The sequence below is a fragment of the Girardinichthys multiradiatus genome, chromosome 10 (genome assembly GCF_021462225.1).
Source record: "Girardinichthys multiradiatus isolate DD_20200921_A chromosome 10, DD_fGirMul_XY1, whole genome shotgun sequence".
NCBI classification, from domain to species: Eukaryota; Metazoa; Chordata; class Actinopteri; order Cyprinodontiformes; family Goodeidae; genus Girardinichthys; species Girardinichthys multiradiatus.
In genome coordinates, this window is record NC_061803.1 from 33,178,256 (window position 1) to 33,196,984 (window position 18,729).

At 39.6% G+C, this 18,729-nt stretch overlaps 1 protein-coding gene across 5 annotated transcripts in view; it reads left to right on the forward strand.

The window, feature by feature from the left end:
- plekha1b (pleckstrin homology domain containing, family A (phosphoinositide binding specific) member 1b) overlaps positions 1-18,214 on the forward strand; it is a 33,064-nt gene extending 14,850 nt beyond the window's left edge. For 2 of the 5 annotated variants that reach the window (XM_047377253.1, XM_047377256.1), the window contains exons 6-12: positions 1,338-1,463; positions 4,679-4,810; positions 4,902-4,970; positions 6,286-6,350; positions 6,430-6,493; positions 8,591-8,680; positions 15,637-18,214. In XM_047377253.1, the coding sequence (XP_047233209.1) occupies positions 1,338-1,463; positions 4,679-4,810; positions 4,902-4,970; positions 6,286-6,350; positions 6,430-6,493; positions 8,591-8,680; positions 15,637-15,954 (864 nt within the window). In that variant the 3' untranslated portion in view covers positions 15,955-18,214. Of the gene's footprint in view, positions 1-1,337; positions 1,464-4,678; positions 4,811-4,901; positions 4,971-6,285; positions 6,351-6,429; positions 6,494-8,590; positions 8,681-9,395; positions 9,470-12,184; positions 12,355-15,636 lie in introns of all 5 variants that reach the window. The other 3 variants (XR_007040000.1, XM_047377254.1, XM_047377255.1) reach the window with 3 other exon arrangements.
- Positions 18,215-18,729: the final 515 nt, after the last annotated feature.

Genomic DNA, 18,729 nt, shown 5'->3' on the forward strand with positions numbered 1-18,729 from the left:
TTTAAGTTTAGAAAGTCTGAAATCTGCAAGTTCTGATGGTCTGCAAGACCTGATACAAGACCTTCAGACAAATAAAATCCTAAACTTGAAACTAAAACAAAAAGAATATGGGGAGGTTTCCTGCACACATTAGTCGTTCCTGTTTAACCTCTGTAAGTCTAACCAGCAACCCAGGCATTCATTTATCTACAGACAATCACAAACCTCATTTGAAGTAAATTCAACAGGCAAACATGGTAAATTAACTCCAAATATTTGGAAAACACACGAATCTGGATCTAATTACATAGATTTCATTTATTGGTGGCTTTTCTTGAAAATAAATTAGCATTGGCGCAGATTTTTAACATAATTCTGGATCTCGAGGTGTTTGTCCTCCTCAAAACACATGTGGAGAAGGAGATTTTTAAGCTCCTCCTGTTTTTTTTTTTTTTTTATATATATAATTTTTTGCGGCACTAGTGGCCTTAATTTTAGTTATTTTTCTGAAAGTAGGCAGACAAGAAATAGGGAGGAGAGAGGGGGAATACCTGCAGCAAAGATCTCCGGGGTCGGGACTCGAACCCGGGATGTATATGTATATTTCAGGTCCAAAAAGTCCTTCAGTTTCAGGTAAACTCATAGCAACATTCAACAGAATGATCTCATTCTAAGAAGTTAAACATTGCTTTGGCTGAAGTCTAGATGAGTAGCAATTTTCATGCAACACCCATCAGCACACATCTGCCTTACTTGAATGGCATGTTCTCTTGTCTTTCCCATTTTAAAGAATGGACAAGAGGAATGGGCCTTGAGTTATATTATTGTCTACAAAGTTTTAGGGGGACCCATACAGGTGCATCCCAGTATATTAGAATATTATTGGAAAAAAAAACATTTATTTCAGTAATTCAATTCACTTAGTGAACACATTATATTGATCAGTTACACAGACAGATGTTTTCAAGCCTTTATGTCTAAATGTCTTAATTATGATGATTTTCTGCTCACAGCGACATTTAACACAACCTTTAAGAATAGAATATTACATCAGACCCTTAAAACATTTTCAATACTGAAATGTGGTCGTAATGAAAAGTATGTTTAAGATCTGCTTAAAAAGGTTGGTTTCGATCTGATAAACGAGCCTCTTTGGAACACATTTTATTGAATATAACGACATATTTATAGTAGGAAGGTTGGTCAGATGCAGAAACATGTTTTTACATGCTGATGTCAGAAGGTCGCAGTAATGTTAATAAAACATATTATTAACAATTTTCAGCTGTGTTAAAATAGTTACATTTAATCCTTTGTGAGAGTAAATTCTAAGACTTTACTGTCCTGTTGTGTTTCAGGTGCCAAAGTCTGGAGAGGCCCAGACTGCCTATATGGAGACCCCGCAGGAAGTTCTTGGTGCTATGAAACAGGTCTCTTACAAAACAGAGATCATAGGTGGAGTGCCAATCATTACAGCCACACAGGTAATTCTTCTACGGTCAGAGGTGTAATTTATCAGCAGCAGCAGAAGCAGCCTTGCAGGTGTAGTCTTGTCTCTGCAGGTATGCAGCTCCATGTTTTCCTTGGAACACAGCAGCACAGACGTTGACAATTACGGGTCTAAAACATCATAAAAACTTGGTCGTTTTTACAGCTGCTGATAGTGTGGACACTAAAATGAACACAAAGCTTTTCTTTTGCAAATTAATTTAACTTACCAAACCTGAACCTGATGCTTTGTGGAGATGAGTTGGTCCTTACTGGGTCCAGAATGTGGTTTTTAACCCGTATAAACTTTCCCAGACTGATGAACAGCTTGGTTTTACACCCGTAGGCTCCAGCAAGCTGCAGAAACCAGCTGCTTTTATAGAGGTGCTCACACTTATTATAATTGGGTATCCATGCATCAATTACAGCTTTTATTCCTAAGGAGTAATGACAGAACTTAGTTTTTGTTTTATAGTAAATATGTGACATACAGGTCCTTCTCAAAATATTAGCATATTGTGATAAAGTTCATTATTTTCCATAATGTAATGATGAAAATTTAACATTCATATATTTTAGATTCATTGCACACTAACTGAAATATTTCAGGTCTTTTATTGTCTTAATACGGATGATTTTGGCATACAGCTCATGAAAACCCAAAATTCCTGTCTCACAAAATTAGCATATCATTAAAAGGGTCTCTAAACGAGCTATGAACCTAATCATCTGAATCAATGAGTTAACTCTAAACACCTGCAAAAGATTCCTGAGGCCTTTAAAACTCCCAGCCTGGTTCATCACTCAAAACCCCAATCATGGGTAAGACTGCCGACCTGACTGCTGTCCAGAAGGCCACTATTGACACCCTCAAGCAAGAGGGTAAGACACAGAAAGAAATATCTGAACGAATAGGCTGTTCCCAGAGTTCTGTATCAAGGCACCTCAGTGGGAAGTCTGTGGGAAGGAAAAAGTGTGGCAGAAAACGCTGCACAACGAGAAGAGGTGACCGGACCCTGAGGAAGATTGTGGAGAAGGGCCGATTCCAGACCTTGGGGGACCTGCGGAAGCAGTGGACTGAGTCTGGAGTAGAAACATCCAGAGCCACCGTGCACAGGCGTGTGCAGGAAATAGGCTACAGGTGCCGCATTCCCCAGGTCAAGCCACTTTTGAACCAGAAACAGCGGCAGAAGCGCCTGACCTGGGCTACAGAGAAGCAGCACTGGACTGTTGCTCAGTGGTCCAAAGTACTTTTTTCGGATGAAAGCAAATTCTGCATGTCATTCGGAAATCAAGGTGCCAGAGTCTGGAGGAAGACTGAGGAGAAGGAAATGCCAAAATGCCAGAAGTCCAGTGTCAAGTACCCACAGTCAGTGATGGTCTGGGGTGCCGTGTCAGCTGCTGGTGTTGGTCCACTGTGTTTTATCAAGGGCAGGGTCAATGCAGCTAGCTATCAGGAGATTTTGGAGCACTTCATGCTTCCATCTGCTGAAAAGCTTTATGGAGATGAAGATTTCATTTTTCAGCACGACCTGGCACCTGCTCACAGTGCCAAAACCACTGGTAAATGGTTTACTGACCATGGTATCACTGTGCTCAATTGGCCTGCCAACTCTCCTGACCTGAACCCCATAGATAATCTGTGGGATATTGTGAAGAGAACGTTGAGAGACTCAAGACCCAACACTCTGGATGAGCTAAAGGCCGCTATCGAAGCATCCTGGGCCTCCATAAGACCTCAGCAGTGCCACAGGCTGATTGCCTCCATGCCACGCCGCATTGAAGCAGTCATTTCTGCCAAAGGATTCCCGACCAAGTATTGAGTGCATAACTGTACATGATTATTTGAAGGTTGACGTTTTTTGTATTAAAAACACTTTTCTTTTATTGGTCGGATGAAATATGCTAATTTTGTGAGATAGGAATTTTGGGTTTTCATGAGCTGTATGCCAAAATCATCCGTATTAAGACAATAAAAGACCTGAAATATTTCAGTTAGTGTGCAATGAATCTAAAATATATGAATGTTAAATTTTCCTGTATTTATGGTAGTTGTGGTTTGCTAGTGGTTTTTTGACTTAAAATCAAACCCTTTTTCATATCATGTAAAGACAGCAATGGTAAATTTATTCAACACTGTTCTGCATTGGCAAAATTCCAAATTGTTCAGGTGTTTACAACAAACGATTTGGACAAGACCAGATTAAATAGTAATATTAAAAGTTATTTTTTTTTTACAAGGATTTTATCCACGTTTAACACAAATTTTCTTGTAGTGACTCCTGTAGTATTAAAATGATTCAACCTCTGAATACCATTCTTCGAAAAAGCACACATTCATAAATCAGAACCGCTCTCAGGTACACCTGATGCAACCAAGCAAGGGCTTAATTAGCAACAAGTGCTATTGAATTAAATGCCTCAAATACCTGGACTGTTTATGGTTATTTTTAATGCACGCTAGAAATATGGCGAAGTCAAAAGAAAGGTTCCAAATCATCAGAGAGGAGATCATTGCCTTCCGCAAATAAGGAAAATGATAGCAAAGGTCCTGAATTGTCCTAGAGAAACAGTTGGAAGCAGAGTTTGCAAGTTTTAGGTTAAAGGAACAGTGGCTACGCCACCTAGTGGCAGAAAGAGAAGGCTATCAAACGGCTGCCACTAGATTCCTGAAGAGCCACTCTGTGGGTTTGGGGAGGAAGTCCTCAGAGAAAATCTCATGCCCTTGACGAGGAAGCTGGGCAACAGTGGTCCTACAGAAAGATTCCAAGGAAACTTAAAACCACCGAGGCGTGGTTTCAGGAGAAGACACTAGAGTGGCATCATAGCAGTTTTATTTGAATTGTTTTGAAAATCTGTGGTATGATTTGGAGGTGGCAGTGCCCGGACTGGAGGGTTGTGCTCATTGATAGTGGGCTAACATTCCTCAGGAATGCTGCCAGAAGCTGGTGCCTGGCTCTGAATCATGTCTGTAACTGGACTTTGAATTTATAAACTGTTTGTAAATGCACAGCAGTACACTTAACTTTTTCAGTGTGAATAAGAATACACAGTAATTATTAACTACATCTCCCATGATGCATTCTGAGATCAAACACCTAGGACATTTATTTGACTGAATAAAAATATCTGACAATAAATGTTTGTGTGTTTTCCCCTTTAGTCTAAAACAGAACCTTGACATTACACCATGTGCGAATGTCTGTTGTAGGAACAGAGTGAAGGCCAGAATGGTTCGGACCGAGGGAAGCGGGCTCAGAACCAGCTGCCGTACTTCCTGTCCAGAGGAGTGCAGGATCAGTCTTTTATAAAGGCTGGATACTGCGTTAAACAGGGAGCTGTGGTGAGAGCGAATACCTTCTCCAGTTCCATGTCCTCCTCAGTCCAACTCACTGATAATAAACTAATGTTGATGTTGTTTTGGGTTTTTTCAGATGAGGAACTGGAAGAGGAGGTACTTCATCCTGGATGAAAACACTCTAAGCTACTTCAAATCTGACCTGGTGAGAAAAGACAGAAGCAAAGGTTGATCTTAAATAAGAGGCTCTGGAAACTTTACTTAGTAAGGTTTGTGCAGCTTTTTGTCTTCATATCAAGCAGGGACCATGTGTGCATTTGTTACTTGAATAGGACCTTTTTTGGTGTAGCCTCCGTACAGAGGTCCCACACTTTACCCCTTCACCACCGCCACATGCCAATTTTCCGGTGTATTTTCCCGATCCTAATAAACATCCTTTTAAGGTTAGAGCTAGAGTGTAAATTGAATAAAGGTTAAGTAAGGTTAGGTATGTACTCAAAGTGTTGAATGGAAGTTAAAACAAAGTTCTAATAAGGATCCAAATACTATTGGCTTGTTTTCCCTGGAGTGGTGGGTGTTTGTCTCTACACGCAGCAGCACGCCTCTGGAATTCCTCCACATATGATCCATTTGTGGACAAATTACTCAATAAAGTCCCAACTTGGACCTGCCAAAACACATGTGGAAACACCCAGAGTGTGTGCCTGTGAGTGTATGTCCTCAGGCTGTGTGTTCATACCTTTGGAAATCTAACAGTGGCCACATGATCTGACTGCCGAAATCAGTACTGCTGTTGAAAGATAGTCAGAGCTGAGTTTTCATTCTCTGCAGTTTCAGCTGGAAGTCTTTTGGCCTATGTCTCTACCAGCTTTACACACCTACAGAACAAAATCGTTCTATTCTTCTTCTCAAAATTTCTCAAGCTCATTGAGCATGGATGGAGAGCCACTGTTAGCATCAGTTGTCTTGCTTTAGATTTTCAGGTGTTTTGCAGCCTCTTCCAGGGTTTCTTTCAGGATTATTCTGCATTTAGCTGCATCCATCTTCCAATCAACTCTGACCCGCTTCCCTGTCCTTGAGGAAGAAAAGAATCCCCACATACTGCCTTCACCACATTTTGGCCTGCTGTCTCCTGCCTTGCTTTAGAGAAGCGGCAAACAGCACTTCTTCTGATTTGTTTTTGGACAATGAATTTCTTCTTGTTCCTCTTACATAAAGGTCAGATTTGTGGAGTGCAAGAATAATAGCTGTGCTGTGAATAGATAGTCCAAACGTAGCTGTGGAGCTCTGCAGCCCCTATAGTGTGTTTTATTTAAAAAAGCAGTTAAGTTGGCAGTTATCTTACTGGCGTTGCATCATTACATCTGCATTACATCTGTGAGTCTGTTTTAGAAAGTTTCAAGTAGAACCAGACGACATAAAGTAACATGAAACAAAGAAATGTCTTTTAGATTTAGAGCACTGGAATCCTTTCTTTGAAAGTTTTCTGTCATTAATAGGACATACTTTGTTTGTCCCAGGACCGTGAGGCGCTGAGAGTCATCCCGCTGAAGGAGATTCAGAAAGTCCAGGAATGCAAACAGAGGTCAGTTAGCAGCTGAATCCATCGGAGCTTTGTTTAAACCATGGTGTTTAAAAGCTGCGCCATTCTGTGTGTTCTGCAGCGAGCTGATGATGCGAGACAACCTGTTTGAGATGGTCACCAACTCTAGAACCTTCTACATACAGGTGACACTGCTGAGTTCATCTTTATTCTGAGTAAACTAGGTCTACCATCTGGTTTGGATGGATGAGACTCACTTCAGGAGGTTTGGCTTTAAATATTCCCTGTACTACCTGATGAACTTATTCAGATTCTTTTAAACTTTAGTCCCTCCTATCTGTTGATAAATGATTCATCTCACTGCAGCAGCATCAGTTTAATCAAATGAGCAATAGTAGTAATATGTAATGCAATAGTGTTAACAAGTGAATCAAAAAATCAGATTTAAGAGCAAATTTCAATGATTGATGCTAGAAAAGTAAAGTTGGTAATCTGTAGTAGATTCAGTTTGATGGAAACAATCATCATTTAATTATCTCTAACTGCAGACTACAGTCAACATCCAAACAAAATCAAATCCAACTTATTAAAATCAATTAAAGCTCCTAATGATCATGATCAAAACCCAGAGAGAAGAACCATGTTTGCAGCTTTCATTTCTAATGGAAAGCTCTTACGGGAAGCTGTTTATATTTTAATGGGAAAATTTGAAGCTCATGTTTGAGGGACGGAAACAGATTAAGGAAATCAGCTGAATTTAAACAAAGTATAGCATATATAAGCGCTATATATCATTTTACCACAGAATAATTCTGAAATAAACCTTTATCATACTTTGTGCCAACAATAAATCTCATTATAATATATAATAATATAATATATATTATAATATATTATAATATAATATACCAGCAGAGTAACACAAACGTTTCCCAGCTCATGTCAATAAAAACTTGAGCTTTGACTTCCTCGACCTCATGCTCTCAGCCAGCAGGCAGAATAGCATCCAGCTCTTTCTGTCAGTGGAGTGGAGGTCCTGGGTCTCCACAGCTGGCCCGGGTTGCCCTGAGGAGTAAAAGATGCAACAGGTGGACTGAAATGTTTGGATTGAGTAAGTCTTTTGGATCTCAGCAGGGACCCTGTGTCAATATAATAGCTGTTACCTGCCCGACTGAGTCATGAAAGGTTGAGAAAAATTGATGGTAGAAGAACACAGTGTCCTTAGGAGTAGCACAAAACGTTCATCTCTCAGGAAAACTTGTAGAAGATGAAAAGGTCTCAGACAAAACGGTGATGTTAATGAAAACACAACAGGATCAGACTGGAGCACATGACCGCTTATCTCCTGAATTGTGAAGCTTCCACATCTTTCCTCTCGTGGTTCTTATTGTTCATCTGAGGTGTCATTGAGGTGCTCAGCTTTTAAAGTTCTCCAGGTTTCCTGGAGCTTCCTGCCGTGTCGTAGGTTGTTGCTCTGATGGAGAGGAGAAAGGAGGAAGAAGATGATGTGAATATCGGTAGACACTCAGTATGATGTGCTGACAGATTTCAACCCCTTCTGTTACAAACCCTCATGTAAACCTTGATAAGGAGAGAGACACACAATCTCATCAAAACTCTTTGAAATGACAATAATCATTGCAACCATATTAAAATTCAAAATCATTCTAAGAATGTAATTCATAATCATTCACTGGCAGCATTTTCATTTGAAGTATTAACATAATTACTTAAAATCAATGCCATACAAATAATAATTTCTCTCTCTAGATTTTCTTTATTATAGAAGAAAAAGGGGAGACATGACATCCTCTGCAAGCTTAAGTTAGAACTGACTGTATGAATTATCCTAATGCTACACATAATTACTCTTTTTTTCTGTATGTACATAATCAACAAGACTGACATGCAATGATGAAAGAAACAGTTCGTACAAATTGCTGAGGATTTCTCTCTGTTTTTCTGCACTATATGCCCAAAACTGCTGGTTGTATTTGTGTTTTCTTATGACAGGTAAGACCAGCGAATGGATATCAATTCCAGACTGTCTGGTTGGAGGCAATGTTAACCTTTATTTTAAACCAAGCCAGGATGGGAGACGTGCTGATCAGACATTATTTTTGCTAATAAACAGAACGTTAAAGCAATTCATGGGATAATTGGTGTTACTTCATGCTTTAAGAGCATTTTGTCCAACTTGGACATCTTAAAAACACCAGTGTACAAGTTCATATTATCATTGGAATACAGTGAAATCATCCCTGTGTTTTTGTGTCCTCCAGGCTGACAGTCCAGAGGACATGCACAGCTGGATCAAGGCCGTCTCCGGGGCGATTGTTGCTCAGCGTGGGCCTGGACGCTCCGCCAACACGGTGCGTATCTCATCAGGCGAAGCTGTGCAGGAACCTCCGTAAATTCTATCTGTTTGCACTGTACAAGCATTTGAGGAGTCAATGCTAATGTGCAACATTTCAGGCTTTTTTTTTTTGCCAGCAAAGTGGTGCCACCTTGTGGCAGGTGTAACTAGATGCACCACAGAAAGGAAAGCTTCAACACCAGGATTTAATTGGTTTAAACCCTGAGTTTGATTTGATCAGGAGGTTACTACAGAATCCTTCACCAGGTCGCTCAGGATTTGACACATTTTGCATATTTTCTGGGGTTAAATCAGCTGATATTGATGATGATATTGTGTTTTTGTTTTTTACTGATTCTCTTTCTGTCTCTTAAACACACACACACACACACACACGCTCAGAGCTTGTGAAGTTTCTCCTTCTTCATCTGTCTTTCAGCAGCCACTTCCTGCAAAGTTAAGAACATTATATTGTTATAAAATTATATTTGTTTTTATTTTATTCTACTTAAGTTCTGCAGATAAAAGACGCCAAAGATTTACTGCAACAGATCAAGCTACACAAGGTCACACTGTCTAAACTACTGTATGCGTAACTTTTTCTTGTTTATCATATGCAATGATCTGATTCTAATCTGCAGATCATCATGAGGCGGTTTGAGGTGGGTTGTCTTAGAGAGGAGCTCTCTGCCTCTCTATAACTGAGCTGAGCTGTAAACTGTTGTTTTCAGATCCGTCAGGCGCGACGGCTGTCCAGCCCTTGTATACAGAGGTATACTCCATTCAGCAGTGGGGAATCCCGCACGTATGTGACCCCCGACCCCAACCCTAACCCTCCTCCCCCATCCATCGCTGCTTTTCTCCTAACGGGCATTTACCCCATGGGTCCAACCGGAAATCAGTTTTTTTATTTAAACGTGTGCGATGAAAACGGAGCGCTGCAGCCAGATCAAGGCTTCAAACTGTTACTGAAAGTGTGGCATTTAGGTTTTCACCTTTTAAATAAAAAAAATATACAGGAAGGGAAAAAGATCTTAAACATGTTAATGTTTGTCTTAGTAAATATGTTTCTAATTAGTTTGTTGCTGTGAAATTTACACCAGATGCCCGGAACAGCCCAACTAACCTACACATACAAAGAAATCAACACATTAGTCTATAAAATCCGTTATGTGTAATAAAGTGGAATAAAGCAAGTCCTAAAATGTATTCAGTACTTACTAGAAAAACTTTTCTTGATAATGAAACTTCAGAATGTCCTCTGTGAGGAGAAACTGGTCCCATGCATTATTTAGGTTTGATTTTGACACATTCTCCCACACTTTCTGTTTTGAAGGTTCTGGGGGACTCTTCTGTGTACGCTGATCTTCAGTTCTTGAATGGAATTTTAATTGGCAAATCCATTAACTTGGCTTTATTTTCTTTTTCTGAAACCAGCTGGGAGTTTCCTTGGTTGTGTGTTTTTGGGGTCATCTTCTTGCTGAAAGGTCCTGGTTCACCTTTGGATTTTTATCAAGCATATTGGGCTGTTCTTCTCCATTTATCCCTCTTTTAAATATATGAGTCTGCTGGTACCAAAATGGTGAAAAGCAGTCCCACACCATGATGTCCCCACCACCAAACTTGTGCACAGATGCCGCGGCAACATTTATTGTTTTCTGCCTATTCCAGATCTTTCTGGGTCTCTCTGTGAGTGGTCCTTTGCTCTTGGACAACTCTTCTGATTATTCTTTTGACTCTGCTGTCGGAAATGTTATCAGGAGCAACTGGTCCTGAATTTTAGAAATGTGTCTGTAACCAGTGCCCTCGATTTGCTTTGCATAAATCAGGCTGCAAAGGTCTTGAGACCATTATTTTTAATACCTTGGTAATTAGAGGCTATTTTATAGGACTAAATTAATATGCACTAATAGGAGGCTGCAATGCCTCTAAATATTGAAAAATTCCAGTGATTTTCTTGGCTTTCTGCCTTTTAGCAACATTTGTTTAAAACGTATCCCCCATGTCTTTCAAATTATGCATTATGTATAGACTGATTAGTTTTTGATTTCTTTGCACGTGTGGATTAACTGGGTCCTTACCAACATCCAGTGTGAATTTCATGTTATAGCCCCATTAGATATTTGTTCTCTTCAGACAAATAGCGACATGTTTAATTTTTATTTTCCCCACAGTATTAGAGACAAAGGCTAGTGCACAAGTTTAAGATAACCAGGAAATGTACAATTATTTTTATGCTCTATAAACTGGTTAATATCTGTCCTTTACTTAAATTAATATCTCAGAGATGGTCAAATAATTTTAATTTGATAAGAAAACAGTCAGTGACTGTGTGTGTGTGTATGAAACCAATATGTTTCTCATCAGCTTTTTTTTTTTTTCAGTACCATCCATTAAAAGTCTGAGTCTTTGAGGAGCAAAGATGTTCAGATGATCTCCAGTTTGACACCAGATATGTGAAAAAAAGCAATAAACTAATAAAAAAAAAACTACTTCACACAAAGATTAGGACAAAGATCTCCTCTCCATTAGATTAGGACAGATTTGCTTTTTTTTTTTTTACCTCTGCAGTGCAGAATGTCACAAAAACTGGAGAAATTTCATGAACAGGCCTGATCTCTTATCCCTCAGAGGGCACAGTTTTAAAAACCGCATTTATCAACAGCTAATTGAACAGCATAGAGCAGGGATTACTTTGTCCAACATTACAATATGTAGTTACAGGCACAAACTTTACTGTGTACAAAAGAAGCCTTATGTTACCCTCATCCAGAGGCAGTGCCAACTCCTCTGGGCTCAGAGGCGTCTGGGATGGACCATCACACAATGAGAACATGGACTGTGGTCGGACGTATCTGTATTCCATAACTGTTTTTCAGATGTCTAGGAGGTTTCTACACCTTGGCTCTCATTTAAATCAGATTGCAAACGGCACACACTTTGGGAAATTTACTGAAAGCAAAAGCACACTTGCTTTGAGGCATCTGAGATTAACGCAGAGCAGTAATTCAGCAATGATTTCTGTCACAATAATGGTGGTTTTCATGTTAACAAAACCGTACAGATTTGGAACATTGTTGGTTTTTACCCTTTTGTTTTAAAAAATAGCTTATTTAGGTGAAGTCGCTCTAACAGCTAAACTTCGAGTTTATCTTGATTAAATCATACAGTCCAGCTGCCAAGGAGTCCAAAGAGTTTGTGTTGTTAAAGAACAGAAATGAAGCTGATGAGATGAAACATGGCATATCTTTTCTTCGCTTAAAAGTCCAAATCATGTCTTTTTTCAGGTTAATGTTTTTTAATATTTTTCTCGACATCTGGACCCATGATTGCATCTAAGCCGACAGTGCTCTATATTTGGTTTCCGTGCCTTCCTGAGTAATATTTACAGACTTTCCAACTTGCAGCCGGACCTCCCGGAACCAAACTCATCCTAAGCCTTTGCTTTCTTTCTGCTAACCCTCTGCCATGTTGTCTTTCTGTTTCTCCTTCCTGTCGTGTGTGTGTATGTGTTTTCCAGAGAGTGAGGTGTGACAGTGACACAATAACTTTCCCCAAATGAGCTCCGCTTCCTGTTCCCTCCCACTGCTGCTCATCGTCCTCATCACCAAGCCCCGCTGCCTCACAGCTTCCTTAGCAACCGCTGCCTCATCCTTTCCTCTTTCCCGGCAACAGCAGCATCACTTGTTCGTACGTGGAACTGCATGAAACCTCAGAGCCTGTCATTTTCTGTGTGACCATCTCAGGGTATTTTTTTACACTTCTGTGCAGAGATCAGCTCAATTCAAATTAAAAATAATTTCTAGAGGGAAATTAAATGTTGTACTAACTTGAGTTGCAAAGTAATTAGTAGTAGTTTTTGACAAATCTGTAGGCATGTCCTTGTAAAGATGTGTAAAAAAGGGGTTTAAATAAATTCATATTTTATTGCAGCGGCATAATCTCCCACTGAAAGGTTTAGAAAAATCCCTAAAATTTCATAATTGGAGGTATTATTGGTAGCCCTGCTGTTAATACTTTACTGTGTTATTCTATAAAACTTCCCAAGGTTGGAACTTAAAAGAGGACATTCCTTTTTGCAGAATCTCTCTAGATGACCCAGAATCCTGGGTCCACTCTGATGCTGTCTTCTCAGCTCAGGCTACAGGCTTTCTATAGGATTTAGGTCCTGGGACTCGGATGGCCGTGGAAGAAGATTGGTTTAGTGTCGCTGAACAATTTTCACTGTGCTAATTTAACAGTGGACATGAGGTGCTTTTGCACATTATTACTCTTTGTTGGAGATCAGGCCCACCTGAAGTGTTTGTTGATGAAAAGCTCAATCATAGTCTCATCTGACCAAAGCATATATTTCAGTTTTAGGTCCCACAAACTTACATTTATGGTGGTAGGGCAAAAAAAAGACTATTTCTGGTAAAGTATCAAATGCTTGTTATTAACATTTTGTGACCCCAAGATGTCACTCTTTATGCCAGTTCACTAACTGAGCTTTTGAGATCCTCCCTGCCATCCATTGTTGCACTTACAGTATATCTGGACAAGTTCAGATCAGGAACTTTTACCTAACCTATGAAGGTCAACTGCCTTACTTTACTCCCATTTTGTCTTGTTTTTCCCATTTTAAAGAGTGGCTAGAAATTAGTATCTGTGTCCCATCATATGTCTATCCCAGGGAATCTGGAAGACATGGATTACTATTTAGTAATTTTATAGAAGTATTATTTACAAAAAATAATTCAGTTCCATGTGCTTAAAATAAAGGTTTGGAGTTGCAACATGTATGGATTCAGTGATAGTGTTACTCATTTGTTAAAAACAGTTATTTGTTCATGTTTTACGCCACAGAACCAATGTACTTAGTTTCATCGATGGATTTTTCAAATTTTTCGCTGTGAGATTACATTACTACAAAAAAGGTTTTTAATGACTTTTACACATCTTTACCTGAAGGGAGCAATACGTGTATACATGTCTGTATTTTAAGATTCCAAAATCAATGAAATTCCTGATTTCTTAAGCAAATGATCAACTTTGATTTCTAAACATAAAAAGATTAAATGAATGAAAATGTTTTTAATAATGATCACAATACAGGTCCTTCTCAAAAAATTAGCATATTGTGATAAAGTTTATTATTTTCTATAATGTAATGATGAAAATTTAACATTCATATATTTTAGATTCATTGCACACTAACTGAAATATTTCAGGTCTTTTATTGTCTTAATATGGATGATTTTGGCATACAGCTCATGAAAACCCAAAATTCCTATCTCACAAAATTAGCATATTTCATCCGACCAATAAAAGAAAAGTGTTTTTAATACAAAAAACGTCAACCTTCAAATAATCATGTACAGTTATGCACTCAATACTTGGTCGGGAATCCTTTTGCAGAAATGACTGCTTCAATGCGGCGTGGCATGGAGGCAATCAGCCTGTGGCGCTGCTGAGGTCTTATGGAGGCCCAGGATGCTTCGATAGCGGCCTTTAGCTCATCCAGAGTGTTGGGTCTTGAGTCTCTCAACGTTCTCTTCACAATATCCCACAGATTCTCTATGGGGTTCAGGTCAGGAGAGGTGGCAGGCCAATTGAGCACAGTGATACCATGGTCAGTAAACCATTTACCAGTGGTTTTGGCACTGTGAGCAGGTGCCAGGTCGTGCTGAAAAATGAAATCTTTATCTCCATAAAGCTTTTCAGCAGATGGAAGCATGAAGTGCTCCAAAATCTCCTGATAGCTAGCTGCATTGACCCTGCCCTTGATAAAACACAGTGGACCAACACCAGCAGCTGACACGGCACCCCAGACCATCACTGACTGTGGGTACTTGACACTGGACTTCTGGCATTTTGGCATTTCCTTCTCCCCAGTCTTCCTCCAGACTCTGGCACCTTGATTTCCGAATGACATGCAGAATTTGCTTTCATCCGAAAAAAGTACTTTGGACCACTGAGCAACAGTCCAGTGCTGCTTCTCTGTAGCCCAGGTCAGGCGCTTCTGCCGCTGTTTCTGGTTCAAAAGTGGCTTGACCTGGGGAATGCGGCACCTGTAGCCCATTTCCTGCACACGCCTGTGCACGGTGGCTCTGGATGTTTCTACTCCAGACTCAGTCCACTGCTTCCGCAGGTCCCCCAAGGTCTGGAATCGGCCCTTCTCCACAATCTTCCTCAGGGTCCGGTCACCTCTTCTCGTTGTGCAGCGTTTTCTGCCACACTTTTTCCTTCCCACAGACTTCCCACTGAGGTGCCTTGATACAGCACTCTGGGAACATCCTATTCGTTCAGAAATGTATTTCTGTGTCTTACCCTCTTGCTTGAGGGTGTCAATAGTGGCCTTCTGGACAGCAGTCAGGTCGGCAGTCTTACCCATGATTGGGGTTTTGAGTGATGAACCAGGCTGGGAGTTTTAAAGGCCTCAGGAATCTTTTGCAGGTGTTTAGAGTTAACTCGTTGATTCAGATGATTAGGTTCATAGCTCGTTTAGAGACCCTTTTAATAATATGCTAATTTTGTGAGATAGGAATTTTGGGTTTTCATGAGCTGTATGCCAAAATCATCCGTATTAAGACAATAAAAGACCTGAAATATTTCAGTTAGTGTGCAATGAATCTAAAATATATGAATGTTAAATTTTCATCATGACATTATGGAATATAATTAACTTTATCACAATATGCTAATTTTTTGAGAAGGACCTGTATAAGGAAAATCATAAAAGAATACATTTCTGGGTTTTGGCTCCTATTTCAATCAGATGCTTATTTCTGGATTTATTCAAGAAAACCAACTTTCCTCTTTTTATTGTGCTTTTCTTCTTTTGCATCACAAGCTCATCCATCCCTCCATCCACAGAACCATCAATCAGTTAGATCCACTAATCAGCCCATCTATCATATTAATCAGCCCATCCATCACTCCCAGAGTCTGCTTCAACCTCTCACTTCCTTTCCTACTCTTCTATTTCCCCAGGAGCACAGTGACTCTCCCTCCCCCACCTCAGCCTCCACCTTCTACTACTCACTTAACTCGGAACCTCCGTACCCAGAATCCTCAGCGAGTGCTCAGCCTCACGCTGGACACTCACCACCAGGACAACTTCCTCGGCCTCCTCCCATGGCGGCTAAGTGGAATCCAGCCCGTGATGATGCCGTTGCCTTCAGCGCGCTCCCGCCTGTCGCTGCAGGAGACGGTACAGTCCTCAAAGTGATGGAGGTGCCGAGGTACTGCACCGGCGACAAGGACGACCTGAACACAGAGGAACCTGACTCACAGATGACTCTGATGTGACAATAATTGATCTTTGATTATTCTCCTGCTAAACCTTCTGGGACCAGTTTTTCCAATGTGTGGGTCCGCATACAGATCTTCCTCTGCTGTTCCTCTTCACCTCGTCTTCCTGAATATTCTTCACAGTGTGTTACAGCAGAGCAGGTACACAGATCATAAAGTCCAGTTAAGCTTTCAGCAGGAGTTCAATGACAGGAAGGGGAAGAGTTTCACTTCTGTAACAACCAAGAATTTAAGGTCCCATGTTGCAGAAAGAAATGTTTTAGAATTACAAACCCTTCAGTCCTGCGTTCTTTGGAAGATTTAATCTAGAATCTATATTTTTTTCGTCATCAAACTAACCCATTCTTCAACAAATCTGGATTATTTTGTAGCTGAATTGTTTTCAGGCACAGATGGAGAGAAAACACAGTATCTTGCAAAAGATCCCCTTAACATTTTTCATAAATTCTCACATTACTGGCATAAACGTCATTATATTTTGCTGAGATTTTAAGACCGACACAAAGTAGTGAAGTGGAAGGAAGATGATGCATGGTTTTATTTATAGTAAAAATCTGAAAATGTACCTCTTGAAACACTTTTCTAGAACCCATTTTTCATGCAGTTACAGCTGGAGGTCTTTCAATGTATGTCTCTACCACCTTTCCACATCTGTAGACTGAGATTTTTGCCCATTCTGCTTTGCAAAAGATGCTCCCTGGCCAATACTGTAAAACAGAGTCCCCACAGCATGATGCTGCCATCACCATGGTGCATTTAGGCTGATGTGCAGTTTTAGTTCTCCTCCACACATAGCTTTTTACAGTAGGCCAAAGAGTTCAGTTTTGATCTCATGTGACCAGAGCAACCAGAACAGAACATCCTCCTTTCTACTGGAAATTAATTAAGCACAGGTGGATTGTATTTATTAATTTGGTGACTTCTGAAGGAAATCGCTACAACTGAATTTCATTTAGCGGTATTAAAGTAAAAGGTGGCTGAAACACAAATGTGCACTACATCTTTTAGATTTTATTCCTAAAATAAAATTTAAAAACCATGTACCCTTTTTCTTCCACTTCATATAATGCAGTACTTAGTGTTGATTCATAACATAATGTCTCAATAAAACATGTTCAAGGGATATATATACTTTAAGAAAACACAGTAAGACTCAAGCGCATCTATGCTAAGCAGGGATCCAAAACCTCTGCTACCACCTAATGTGTACAACTAGTGTATCAATAATGCATATTATAATAGGTGTTTAAAAATAGGTGTTTGCTGTATATTTATTTTTCATTCGGTCATTAATAAGATCAAACAAATCATGCATAGGAAAAAAGAAAAGAAATAAGATTGAAGTTACAAAGTCATAATATATTTTCCCAGCACATGAAACGTTTTAGCACAAAAACAAAAGCATAGCAACATTTGCAGAATCATGCATCTGAACAAATATACAGAAACACAATTAATGTGAAAGTAAACAGATTTTTGACTAATAAACTAAACAGAAATCACATTCATATCGTTTCATATCGAAGGAAAAAGTTTCAATTGTTCTTAAAGTAAATTTGATGCTTAGTTTCTCGTGTTTTACGGCAGACCACAACATGTCTATGTGTCAGAATATAGTCTGAATTATTTAAATGAATTCCTCTTTCAGCAGCTCTGTAACTCCTACATTAACCCATCTCTGTTACAGAAACTGGACTTTTTATGCAGTTTCAATCAGCAGAAACTGTTTGTGACTTTAATGGATGTCAGCCTCTGCCCTCAGTGTGTGAAAACATGGAAAGACTTCAGTGTCATAAACTCAGACTCGCTTCTGGAAAAATGTCCTTCTTTCTCACCAGCTTCCCTCACCTCACTTTAGCTTCCAGTTACTTTACCTGCCGTCATGTTGACGTTTAGGAGACCTGACGGTTGGTGTGGAGATCTTTTGGGACTTGAGCCGTTCTGCAGGTCGTTTCTCCTCTCTGCTCTCTGGTTGTGGGTATTTTTTAGTATTGAGATTATTAACCTTAATGAAAGAATAAAACTACACATATATGTTGTTTACTGAATTTTTATGAACACGTGCATGACTGTGTGTACCCCCCCTTTCACTCTCCCACATGTGTTGTTCCCTTTGATACGTAAGTTGGGTAAAGTGCCTGCGTCAATCTCTCTAAAGAGCAATTTAAAAAAACACGACGAGCTGTTCGATCCTTGCGTGTGTGTGTGTGAGATTCTAAGACCATTTTATCTATTTATTAAAAGATATTAAAAATAATTCATAAAGTGTTTTCTTCCTTGATCACCAAACATTTTACTGAAACAAGTGTGCTTTATAAATTCAAATCCACACAAACATAAGGAAATAAAAGACTAACATATCAATATACACTGAGTTCTGCTATAATTTCTACCAGCTGGAGGGCACTTTGTTCAAAACGTTTTAACAGAATGAAAAATGTTTTGGAAATTTTAAGTTATGATTAAAATCTGCTGCCAAACTGGTAAAGATGGAAGCAGACCAGCTCAAATGTGACAGCATTGTTTTTTGTTAAATAAAACAAAAACAGCAGCAGAAACTGAGTCAAGAGTGAGTCAGTTATAATATCTTCAGACACAAATCAGGAAGCAGAACATAAAGCAGGTTGCTTCAGTTAAAGCTGCAGCTGTTCGTGATCTCAAGCTGAAATCGAACTTGGAAACACTCCAGCATGTCCACCTCTGAATGACTAAAGAAAAACAAAATGAAGACGATGGTGTGGCCTAGTCAAAGTACTGACCTGAATCCGATTG